At 35.1% G+C, this 12,775-nt stretch overlaps 1 protein-coding gene across 15 annotated transcripts; it reads left to right on the forward strand.

Moving 5' to 3' along the window:
* The first annotated feature begins 225 nt into the window (after positions 1 to 225).
* Positions 226 to 5,229, forward strand: LOC107772241 (uncharacterized). Of its 15 annotated transcripts, none has more exons than XR_001645019.2 (6): positions 226 to 2,752; positions 2,867 to 2,959; positions 3,041 to 3,142; positions 3,250 to 3,339; positions 3,730 to 3,814; positions 4,982 to 5,229. XR_001645019.2 is itself a non-coding variant. In XM_075246653.1 (6 exons), exons 4-6 carry the CDS (start codon positions 3,253 to 3,255, stop codon positions 4,480 to 4,482), a joined length of 291 nt encoding a protein of 96 aa, XP_075102754.1. In that variant the 5' UTR covers positions 226 to 2,752; positions 2,867 to 2,959; positions 3,041 to 3,142; positions 3,250 to 3,252; the 3' UTR covers positions 4,483 to 4,845. The 15 variants fall into 15 exon arrangements, 5 of the variants coding, with proteins under 5 accessions (XP_075102754.1, XP_075102756.1, XP_075102755.1 ...); XM_075246653.1 differs by lacking the exon at positions 4,982 to 5,229 and adding an exon at positions 4,364 to 4,845; XM_075246655.1 differs by lacking the exon at positions 4,982 to 5,229 and adding an exon at positions 4,364 to 4,845 and having other exon boundaries at positions 226 to 504.
* The last annotated feature ends 7,546 nt before the right edge of the window (positions 5,230 to 12,775 follow it).

Raw genomic sequence — 12,775 nt, forward strand, 5'->3', positions numbered from 1 at the left:
AGCATCAATAAGACAATCATCGCTAATGAATTATTTAGACGAAAATATTAGCGGCATATGATCATTAGCTAGTAAAAGATATCCTTTTACCGACAATAAAGAAAATTTGCAACAAAAAATCATTAATTAAAAATAATTTTTTATTATTTTAGCTTTCCCTCTGTACAAAAAAAGATAAAATCTTTCCCTCTAATTTTTTTGGACAAAATATTACATTCCCTCCAATTAGAAAATAATAAGAAAACATATTTTCTTTAATCAAAAGGGAACTGAACGACGGTCTCCAGAAAACACATTCCTAATTCCCTTAATCTTACATGCTTGCAATCGATTTTACAATTGATTTTGGGTTGATGTTGCTCGATAATGCTCAATCTTCGCTGTCAATCTTCTCCTTTTCATCCGTCTCCAACTTCTCTTTTCGTGTAGGTTTCAAGATTGTTGCAAAAATCATTCTTCTCCTTCACATTCTTGTCTTTATCGGCAAAATATTTTGCTTACCAGGTACCAATTTGTGATTTTTGATATCCAACTATGGCGTTTTTGGGATTTGTGAAAGTATAGGTTTTTATGTGCTTGCTAAGTCGTTTGTGATATCTGGCTGCTGTTAGATTGATAGTCGATTGATTGAATTGATTCCTCTGTTTCTCTATTATTTTTGAATTGGTTCCTCTGTATGTTTTCTAAGGCTACTACTATGTTTGTGATTGTTCAGAAATTTTCTAAGTGTCGTTGATGCATATTGATGTTTTAGTTGAATACCATTAGTCGAGATATGAATTCAACTATGTTCAAAAATTTTGCCCGAGTATGATATATATATATATATATACTGCTTTTTATTCTATTGTTCGTTGATGGTTTAGTGTGTTATTACTGGTTTTTACCTTATTACAAAGTAGAGTTTTAGCGGCTAAAAGGTTCGCAAAATATTTTACCTTATTAATGCATTGATAAAATAACCTGACAGGCGGCCATCGTTTTAAACTTTCCTTGCTCCTGCTTTGCATACTACTTGCTGATATAGTTAGACTTTGTTTAAAACCTCTTTAAGTTAGTGATAAAAATTCTTTGGCATGTTTTAATAAAAAAATTGATTTGGCATTTTTAACTAAATAAGCTACATGCAACTACACTTTTTTCTAAGGAAATGATCTTAAAAAAACAACAGAAACACGTCAATTATTAAGAGGGAATGCAAAAAATGAAATAAAATTTTTAAAGGGAAAAAGAAGAAAAAGTTAAAGAGAAAAGACCAAAGCTTGCATTTTCCCTAATAATTGTTGCATTCATTTCCTCTCATTAAGAACCATTTTACTTTTCCCACTTTCTCCGTATATATCACTTCTAATCTTCATTGCAACTAAAACTTGATAGAGAATGGAAGTTGCTGAGACACCAAAAGGTTCTCTCTTTTTGTCTCTCTTTAAGTGTAGGTGTTGTAAACTCTATTAATATCAACTTTATGTATGTTGTAGCTCTAGATTTGTTAATGTATGTAGGGGCGTTCTTTGAGTGGGGAGACTAATCATGTTTTCTTCTCTCATATTTTCACTACTTTGGCCAGTTTTTCTTGATTCTTATTGAGTTTTGATTACATGCATTTTTTGATACTGTAACTTACATACTGGGAAGTCAACTGACGAAAATTTCTTTTGCTCGTTAGCTTGATAATTTATGGGCAAGACAAAGGTTTGATTTAATAATTGATACTTTAGTTTCCTGTTATGCCTTCCTTTTGGGATCAAAACTTGACATCTGGTACGACTGATTTAGTCTATGGTGTGTTATGTTATGGATTGGGGCCAACTTCTTTTAGGAGGCCTAAGTGTTATACATTATTTTTACGGTTTGCGGCTTCTCAAGAAGGCTATCCATCATTTTCACTGTTTTCTGTATGAAAATCTTTGTAATTGATGTATTTCTTTGTGCTTACTATTATAATTTTTTACTTTTAATAGATAAACTAACTTATATTCCGTTTAGCTTTAGAACTAGTTAAACTGATGCTTAATGAACAAAAGAGTTATAAACAAATTTGTAAAAATGGCGTATATATCTGGAGAGTCAACAAATAGGAGTAGTAAGTTTTAAATTTTTTAAAATATATGATATATGGTTCTTCTATAAATTACAAGTTTAATAATTCTATTCTTAAAAAGTTTATGAACCAATATGTGAATACCATAGAAGAAGTATAATTTATATGTTTAATAATTCTATAAATAGATGATGACCATCTAGGTAATTCAGAGCCAAGAAAGGTTTGTGGTCCTACTTTACTAAAAGATATTTGAAAACTTCCTCCAGGGACGATAGTTGATGTGCCGTTTAATAATCGTAACCAAGCAGTCGGGGAAAAGGCCGAAAGCTAGCATCTAGGAATTATTGCGAGAACTTCAAAACTAACACCTCTACATGCAAATGATTGAAGAAAATTTGACAATGAGGAAAAGAAGAAATTGGTGGATTTTGTGAGGAATTATTATAGCAAGCTCAATCTTTTATACATGATGTTTTCTTCTAAATGTTCGCTTTATTTTATTAGAAGAAGTTCTCTATCCCAAAACGAGGAGAAGCTTATGTCTTAAAGTCACTAGGAAAGAAATGAAAAGATTACAAGTGCAATTTAAAAAGTGAGTATATGCGAAAATATAAGACTAGAGATGCTTTGCTGAAAAATAGACCAAGTCGCATACCGAGGGATCAATGGAGTAGTCTTGTCTCTTATTGGCTTTCGGATAAAGCTAAGGTATCAACAGATCTTTAAAATACCTCTAGTTGATTATTTTTAGTGTCTTAACTCTAGTTATGCTCAATTTGTATTTATAATTTATGAGACATCGTGTTAATATTTTAATGACAGAGGTGTACCCAAGCAAATAGAAACAATGGAGCCAATCAAATGATGTCTCACACAGGAGTATCCAAAAGTATTGCCACCTTGATGGATGAGTAGGTAAACCTGTAAAAATTACTAGCTATAATATTTTAAAATCCTTTTTTTCACGCATATCTGACATCAATTTTAATCTGTAAGGCTGTAAATGGGATAGAGCCTACACGAGCACAAATTTTCATATTAACTCATAAAAAACGTAAGAATGATAGACCACTGGATGATGATTCTGCCAAGGCAATCGTAAGATTTTTTTTATTTAATTTCTAAATTGTGAAATAGTTAGGGGAAAAAACTTAAAAGCGAATAGATGAATTCCAAATTGGATTTATTGTGTATTCTATGGTCAGGAAATGATAAATGAAAGGATGAGCAATAGTGAGAGCTCTACTGACCAACCTCCTCGCAGTGTCGCTTCGGAAGGTGATATGTATTCCCAGGTATTTGAAAATGACAAAAGTGGGTATGTTCATAGTTTAGGACTTGGTCCAACTCCTTCTGTTCTATGGGGTAGTAGATCTTTCTTAGAAAATATTGTTGCGGAGGATTCGTCTAATGAGGTTGTACAAAGGTTAGAACTAGAGATAACCGAGTTAAAGTATAAACACAATGAAGAAATGAATCCGATGAAACAAAATCAAGAGAAGATGCAATCAGAATTACTCCAAATGAGACAATTCATGCGCAAATATGCTTGTAATGAATCGACGCCTCAAAATATCAATGGCACCTCAAGTGAACAAATAACTCGATTTCATTAGTTTTAGACATTCTTAATGAAATTTTAATAATATAAAAGTATTTTTATCTAATGTGTTAATATTTATCAGGTCCTCGACGCCAACAACGGCCATGAACGAGTACCACAAACATCAAGGATACCTAGTGTTGCTGAAAATACTTCACTTTCTCACGGTACTACTCATCTTTATCCTTTAGCGCGCTACTGTTTGAGTTTTTTCACCGTAGATCATTAAGAAATCTTCTTTCATGATCTTAGTATATCTTCGCCCGAACGTTTTCTTCTTCCTTTAAAGATTTCATCTATTCATTTGTTAAATATTATTACATATCTTTCAAACTTCTTACATCTCTTTCCTTCGGAAGATTGCAACAGCTCAATCATATAACTTTGGTAATTCAGTATAAATAGAACATGACTAAAGTTTCTTGCTGCACACATAGGGTGCATTCCATTATGGTTGAACAGTGGTATCTAATAAAAAATCCAGTTGATTTTTTGTATGTGTCTAACAATAAGCAATACATAGTTTTCCATTACTTACTCCCTGATGTTATCTTTTGTATAAAGAATACAGTGTAGTCTTGTTGAAGAGCTCTAAAGCAGTGACTAGGTTCCCTGTGGTGGCATTGAGCTGTGTTTGCAGAGTCCATATATGGAATTTGTTGAGGATATTGACCTTGATATTGATTATTAGATACCATCATCATATTTTGCTGTAGGAATTGCTGTTGTTGCATCAGCTGTTGTTGTTGTTGCTTTTGCTGAGACATTATTGCCATTTGTACGTTCGTTGGAGGTGCTATGTTGTTTGACATGGCAAAGGGGTCATGTTGATTGAATGAGTTATGTGCAAGGATTTCATACCCGTATGCACTATAGCCAGCATTTTGCAGCTGTATTTGCCTCCTAGCTACATCATCTTCATATAAGCTGTCAAGTAATAACTTGTTGAATCCTCCAGCCAATTTTTTATCTAGTGTGACTTGGCTCGTATTATTGCTCGATGCAGTAACAAGAGCCAGTTCCCATCCTGTTGGATAGTTTGAGCAGGTTTTGAGATCAAAAATTGAACTGTTATTGTACATTAAAAAAAACTTTGGCTTGAGGCAGTGTTTATTGAGGTTTATAGAAGAACTGCAGCTTCTTTTGAAGTGAAATTCCGCCAAGTCTTGCATAAAGTTTATATGTTTTTTGCTGTTTACATTGGTGTGATCATCTCTGTCTTGTATTCCTCTTATATTTAGTGATGACTAGTAGAAGAAGAAGATTTGCTTGCTTATGCGTACATCTATAGTGCTCATATATTTCATCTATTGACAGTTATTTTATAATTTCAGGTCATACAGTCTGATGATCGATAATTTAGCGAGTCGAAGATTTCAATATGACGAAGAGTTTCAAAAATTATTTGAAGACTATTATTCATTGGGATTAGTCATATAATGACATTAGCTATTTACTTCAAACAATAAAAATTTATTTTTTAAGTTACCGTGATATTAATATTTTAGATTAGTACTTCCTTTTGTTTGTTAATTAATGAAATACATTATGTTTTTATGAATTAATATTAATATTTTTTGTATTTGGAACATTTTTTGAACGAATGTAGTAGCTATTATTAATGGTGGCTAAACTATTCCCGTTATAGCTTGTCAATTTTAGCGCCAATTTAACAGGATATACCGGTTATAAAAATGGATGACTTTAAGTGCGAATTTAAGATGTTTCCATGGGGGATATTATAGCCATTATAATTGCTGCTAAAGATGACTTTTAGCGGCAATTTAATTGAATTTACTAGCCGTTAAAATGGATGCTAAAAGGGCATACTAATACGTTTTCAGAAGGGATATTATAGCCATTCTAATCGCCACAAAACAATTACCGCTAAAGGTATGGACTTTTAGCGATAATTTGTTTTTTGAATTTAGCGGCTATAAAAATTGACACTAAAAGAGCATTAGTAGCCGTTTTATCTTGGATTTAGCAGCCATCATAATTGTCGCAAATAATTGCTGGTAAAGCAAATGATATTTAGCGGCAATAAGTCATACCTTTTACGAGCTTTTGTGATAAATGCCGCTAAATGCTTTACCGACCCCGACTTCAGCGGCTAAACAACAGCGGCCTGTAAATGATAAGCGACTATTGTTATTGTCGCTAATGCCCTTTTTAGTAATTGTCGCTATCAGCAATTGATGATAAGTTGAAGGAACAACCTTCATCTCATGCGTCCAAGTCCTTCCAAGGATCACGTTGTATCCCATGTAACCATCTACCACTTCGAACAGAGTGGTCTTTGTTACGCCTTGGACATGTGTAGACAGCAGAATCTCTCCCCGGGTTGTTACACTTGTTAAGTTGAACACAACCTTGCTTTGTTGCCGGAACTATATTTCCGGTTAACCATGCTTGCTCCAAAACTCTCCATTGTATGGTATTGGCTGAACTTTCTAGATCAACCAACACACATTTAATTTTAAAATCTAAAACATTAAGAGATATTACCAGAGCATCATTGTGCGGTAGAAGAAGTCCATCAACATCCTCTTCTGTGAAGGTGATGTCATCCTCCACAGCTTCTCGGATCCTCTTGCCATGAATTATCGATATCTTCGTCTTCTTTGCTGCTGAATACGTTACCCTATTTACTTTGTTACCACCAAAAATCATGTTAATCGTCAAGCGAGGTAACCCTGCAACCGATTTTTGTGGTTCAACATCATCTCTATTTTTTCCATAATTATTCTTTGCCCGATTACTTAGAAATTCTATGAGGTGACCATTCTTCAACAATGCTGCCACCTCTTCCAGAAGGTGTCAGCAATTCCCCGTCCTGTGACCATGAGTTCGATGAAACTCACACCATAGATTAGGACCCCTTTGGCTAGGATCTGATCGGATTAGTTTTGGAAACCTAGCCTCCTTAATATTCCTCATAGCCGACGCCAACTCTACTAAGTTGATGTTAAAATTGTAGTCGGGTAACCGGGGGTATGATGAATCTCCTGACCCCGTAGATTCCTTCTCCTGTAAAGCTCTATTATTCCTACCACGATCAGCTCTTCTATCAACAACAGACCTATCTGATGACTGAAATCCTTTATTTCAACACCCCTCAACCCTTTCATAAGGCTAGAAGCGACTCCTAGAAGACCTTTGATCTGCATCGAAATCAGTTTTGAATTTCTCCTGATTTCGATCATGAATACGTCCTTTGGAAGACATCGATGAATGCAGTCTATCATTTTCTATTCTAATCTTTGACGCATAGCGATTGTGGACATCTCCCCATGTGGTTGCCTGAAATTCTAACAAGCTTTCCTTCTATTTCTTAGAGGCATCAGAGCTTAATGGATTGAGACCCTTTGTAAACGCCTCCGCTGCCTACTTGTCCGGTATTGTCGGCAACAACATCCTTTCCTTCAGGAGACAGATTACGAATTCTTGCAATAGTTCAGATTCTCCTTGGGCTATTCTGAATATATCCGCCTTTCTTGCTTGGACCTTTCTTGCTCTAGCATGAGCTTTAATAAAAGAATCTATAAGCATTTCAATAGAATCAATGGAGTGCTCCAGCAAAAGATAATACCAAGTTAAAGCACCCTTCGTCAGGGTTTCGCTAAATTTCTTCAACAAGTCAAATTCGATATCGTGTTGGGCCAAGTCATTTCCTTTCACAATCGTAGTGTAGGTCGTGATATGCTCTTGTAGATCTGAAGTCCCATCATACTTCGAATATCCGGCATCTTAAACCTTTTCGGAATCAATTCTGGGCTTGCACTTGGTTAGAACGGTAACTGCGTATACTTCTTGGAATCCGTTCCCTTTAGCACCGGCGACGCTACCGGTATGTGATCCATACGAGCATGGAATTCTTTAGCATTTTGTTCCATTCGTTCATTCATCTCCCTCATGAATATCATGTGCTTGGTTTTGAAAGGATCGTTAGCATTGTTGACATTCCCGGATCCACTACCGGTACCTCATGTCTAGTTAAAATTGAACTCCTCCCTTGGAGCGTCATTACTGATTCTTTGAACTGTTTGATTTGCAGGGACGCTGGGAGGAATCCTAAATCCTCCATTAGAATTACTGGAAGCAACCGAAAGCGCCTGCTTCGATTCTGTCATCACTTGGTCTTGCCTTGAGAGGTGATTCATAATTTTCCTATGTTGCTCTCTTAAGATTTTGACCGTTTCCCCAACGTGTTCGTCATCCGCAACATCAGGAGTTGGCCTCCTCACATGTTGAGGATTTAGACCTTCGCGAACTGGAGTTGTTTCATCTCCTTCATTGCGGGTTTCTCTAGTTGAACCATCACGTTGGAACACATCCTCATGTTCGTTGTATGCTCCAACATCATAGGAATTGTTCACATCATTAGATGCTTTTGCTTAAGAAAGGAATAAAAATTTGTTAGTAATAGATGAATGGATCAAAGCAATTACACAATTGTCTATGCCCCATGGTGGGCGCAAAACTATTTACCCGTAAAACGGTGCAGTTGAATTTGTAACATAGTTTATAAATACGTGAACTAATTTGACCCAAAAATATGAAATAGATAAGGACATAAATAAGATTATAAAATAAAATAAAATGAAATACGAGCCTGGCTATAAATTTAGCTTCTCCTGTAGCAGAAACAAGAACAATATTAAGAACAAAGTAAAGAGCAATTTTATAGAATGAGTGCTGATTTTAGCTTTTGTGTACGTAATATTTCGTCCCCTACAATGGATACTAATTATCCTAATTATAGCTCTATTTAGGGAGACAAGATCCTCACATCAAGATCCTCTTGAATGAGAATAAAACCGTCATTGATGGTTGCATAACGATTGATCATAAATATAGAGATTCCTTGTAACGGCTGCTCATTGAATGCTGTCTTTTCCAACCATTGTTTTACTTTCATAATCTTTGTTCTCGGATTCGATTCCTTGGGGACTCTCTCAGCACCGATCACATGCTTGCATCCGGTGCTAGCAATTTGCTGACGCACATCTTACCTGTTTTTAGTTTCATGTGTCATCTCGTCATTTGTCCAACTGTCGCTAACCAATTTTACCCCATACAAATACTCGTGGCAGCTACATCTGTTGTTGCTTAGTATTGAATTTTTGTACATTAGACCTAGAGAAAAGTTGTTTTGCATAAATCGCAACTCTATCTATGAAGGAAAAAGGGAAAGAGATACATGAGGTTCCTCTTTTAAGAAAGTTCCCGAGAGGGCTCATGGTCCATGATTTATGTTCCATCTTTAGTTTGTTTAAGAAATCTTTTGTACCTTGCACAGTTAAAAGTTAAGAGAAGTCTTGCACAATAACAAATGAAGTCCTTTTATCTGTTTATTGTCTTCCTGTTATGGATGGGTAATATCTTTCACTTTATATCGAACCACAAGAAATTGTAAGTACAAAAACATGGCATTGTTATTCAGGTATAAGCTTCTATCTCCTCTAACAACTAATTTTCTCATTGCTAAATACAAGAGAAGAAACTGATTTCTTCTAAATCATGAGTCAAATTGTAAAATTAGTTCATTGGCAATCATTTTGAATGAAGATGAGCGACTTATTGATTAGGAACCAAGAACTGAGTGAGCAAATGCTGACATTTATTTTGATATATTAAGTAGCTAGCTCCATTCAACTTGAAAGGTTCGTATTGTAAACAAAATGATACAGATGTAGTATACAAAGATCATACGTATATTCAAAGTCTGTTGGTTGTTTCCCAGATGGTTGTACCATCACAAATGCAAAGTTTCTTGTAGTTCAGTTCTAGCAATCACTGCTGCTTTAACGCCTGGATCTGATTTATCTTCAGTTGCATATACCGCTATAGCTCGCCCAATCAGGTCAGCAACTCTCAACTTCTCTTCAGCACCAGAATAAAATGCCTCCCCTTTCTCATCAACATCCAGTGTTCTCAGGTCACCGAGTGGCTGAAAATGAAAGAACACATCAAATTAAATTGCAGCAAACTGACTGTTTGGTGCAACATTTTATGTTATGATATTACTGTGGGAACAATCCTTCTTTTAAAAGAAGACTAAAGGACGAAAGAAGAAGCTCTTACATTGGATAAAGCCTAATTCCACTGTCCTTTGAAGATTGGAAGATAGTGAAGGCCGACTTCCTTTTTAAAGATCACTCAACGATGTGGCAAATCCCCCTTTTTAAGTCTATGAATTGGAAGTAGGAAAGACTCTTCTTGAAAGCAATCTGTTGGAAACTTTAATACCGCAATATTTTAAATGAGGATATATGGGATAATTAGTAAATAATTTAAGTTTTAAAAAAAGAACCAACTCAATAAACAAAACAAAACAAAAAAAGGGAAAAATGATAACGAATTAAAACAAAAGGGCCGAAGCCCATTACAAACATATCTGCCAAAAGTTTAAAAGGGATAGGGGAAGGGGAACGAAGCAAAAGCTTCACGAGAGATGAAAAAAAAACAAACCAGCAGGGAAAGAAAGAAGGAAAAGAGAAAAGAAGTTGATGCAGTGCGCTGGAGCCATAGCTATAACTGTTGAGGAATCTTAAGTACTAATTGAGTCTTACGGGTAATCCTTGAGCTTCTTCTTCTGGTATATTTTAATTTCGATTCGTATGATCGAAAGATTATATAGAGTAATAGAAATTACACTAATTCATTCACGTAATTGAGAATTTTCTTCCTAAAGAATCAATAGAACTTTATGAAATAGGATTAATAAATTATATGAATAGGTTGGAGTTTATAGGTTAGTAATTACTCATATGTGGGTAAATATAATTAGGCGAATTAAGAGTCAAGTATGAAACCTCGAGGGTTGGGTATTCTAAATTAGCTATGAATTATCCTAAATAAGGAAATTAACATGAGATCGATATTATGTAATTATAGATTTATTGGAGGAAGTTGTACGAATTGCTTGAGGTAAAGAATTTGGTATTTCGGCACGAGTACTGTGAGTAGTAATCTTACCGCAATTTGTGTTTTCATAACTCGCATGATCTATACATGATTTTTAATATGAATACGTTACCGATTATTTTGAGTTGGATGTGGGACAAGTCATTTACTCGATATGATACCGAAATAGTTATTTGAGATGATTACCATTGTTTTAAAATATCTTGTTGTCACTAGATATGTTTTACCGTTACTTGAATTTACGGTTATCGAAATGAAATTATATGATTTGATAAGAACCGAAATGCCCTATATTGTTTTAAAATATTTTTCTACGGGTATATACGGATTACAGAGACAAATATAAATTGGAGTAGACATTGAAGGATCCCGTAGCTAACGGCGGATTCGTTAGACCTGGTGCACCTTGTAATTACCGATTACCGTTACAACTCTCGCTAGTGGGAAGGTAGAACTAGCATACCGTTACTGATTTTCCTCGAGTAGGGACTGCCGTTATAATTGGCTTCTTGCGAAGAGTCCACAGTTATACCGATTACATGATCCGTTCATTGAAACCTCCCAAACATGAATATTGATATTACATAGTATTTACCGAGCTTATTACCGAATTTTTAATTGATTTATATTACATGAAAAATATGATGAGACTGATTATTGTTTATTGTTTCTGAAAGGGCATTCTTATGATATTTTCTGTTTAATATGTATACTAGCATGTTTTCTGACTTGTCCCCAATAAAACAATTATGGTTAAGTATTATTACTCACTGAGCTAGCGACTCATTCCCCACTAATTTATTTTTACAGAGACATCAGTTGACGCGAGCGAGGATTTCATTAATTAGAGCGCACAAGTTGATAGTTCTTGGTGAGCCTCGCACTTGTTCGCGTGGGCGGAGATTTTATTTATTGTTATGGTCTTTTCTTTGAACTCTTAGAGTCACTCCATAGTCATTCTTTTAGTGTCATGAGTATTATTTTGTTATTATAGACTTATGTTGAGTATCGCTCATTCTTATCAAAGTTGAAGATAAATTAATATTTCTAGCTGTTAGTGGGTGGACTATTAATGGTAGATATTTATTTTGGTTAATTGATAAAGTTATTGTTGTTTCAATTGATATTAGGATGTTGGTTGTTGATTTGAGATAGAGAAATTTTTGGGATAGTCCAAAAATAAGGAAAACTCTGTCCGATTTTCTGTAAAATACCGATGAGGCTTACTGGAGGCACTTGCTCCTAAGTGTCAGTCATGATCCTAAATTGGGTCGTGATAGAAACATGTCAGGCTAATAGAAGGAAAAATATTTGAAATAGAAAAGCAATAAATTGCACAAGACAAGACAAGATTTACGTGGTTCGGCAATTTTGCCTACTCCACGGCCACACAAAGAATAACTATTTATTAATTGAAGAGAGAAAGAATACCCTGCCGAGGTAAGCGCTTACATCATAGGAATGCCGATGTAAGCGCATACATCATAAGAATGCCGATGTAAGCACTTACATCATAAGTTCATCTCTTTTTGATTTTATTTCTTTTGTTTTGTCTACTTTTCTTTCTTTCACATAGAACAACATGTTTGCTACTATCAATCTCCCCCTCAAACCTATGTTACATCAAGAAAGAAATTAAAATAAAGATTTATTATTCTCTGGAGGTACTTTCACCCTATCGTCTTCAAGGCTAACTGAGGCAGTGCACAACCTCGATTTGTCCACACCAACAACTTTGGTCAGCATATCTGACGGGTTCTTTGATCCTGGTATCTTCTGTAGGGAAAAGGTTTCTTCACTTATCAACTCTCGGATATGATGATACCTCAACTGGATATGCTTCGATCTTGCATGAAACACTGGATTCTTGTCAAGATGAATTGCACTATGGCTATTGCTGAAAAGCTCACAATTGTCTTGCTCTTTACCTAACTCTTTAAGAAAATTCTTGAGCCAAATCATCTCTTTTCTAACTTCTGAGATTGCCATGTACTCTACTTCAGTGGTAGATAGAGCAACACTTTTCTGAAGTCTAGACATCCAGCTAACAGTAGTACCACCCAAGGTGAATACGTAGCCTGTGGTACTTTTTTGACTATCCAGATCGCCGCCTAAATTTGCATCAGCAAAATCTTGTAAGATAATATTGCTCCTTTTAAAACAAAGTGCCATACCTAAGGTGCCTTTGAGATATCGCA

The sequence above is a fragment of the Nicotiana tabacum genome, chromosome 23 (genome assembly GCF_000715075.1).
Source record: "Nicotiana tabacum cultivar K326 chromosome 23, ASM71507v2, whole genome shotgun sequence".
NCBI classification, from domain to species: domain Eukaryota; kingdom Viridiplantae; phylum Streptophyta; class Magnoliopsida; order Solanales; family Solanaceae; genus Nicotiana; species Nicotiana tabacum.

Bases quoted from the DNA above. Each gene is read 5' to 3' on its own strand.
- LOC107772241 (XM_016591735.2), top strand. From the start codon at position 318: ATGCTTGCAATCGATTTTACAATTGATTTTGGGTTGATGTTGCTCGAT. The intron at 426-3,729 runs GTAGGTTTCAAG...AATATTTATCAG, and splicing joins TCTCCAACTTCTCTTTTCGT to GTCCTCGACGCCAACAACGG. The intron at 3,815-4,363 runs GTACTACTCATC...ATTTTGCTGTAG, and splicing joins AAATACTTCACTTTCTCACG to GAATTGCTGTTGTTGCATCA.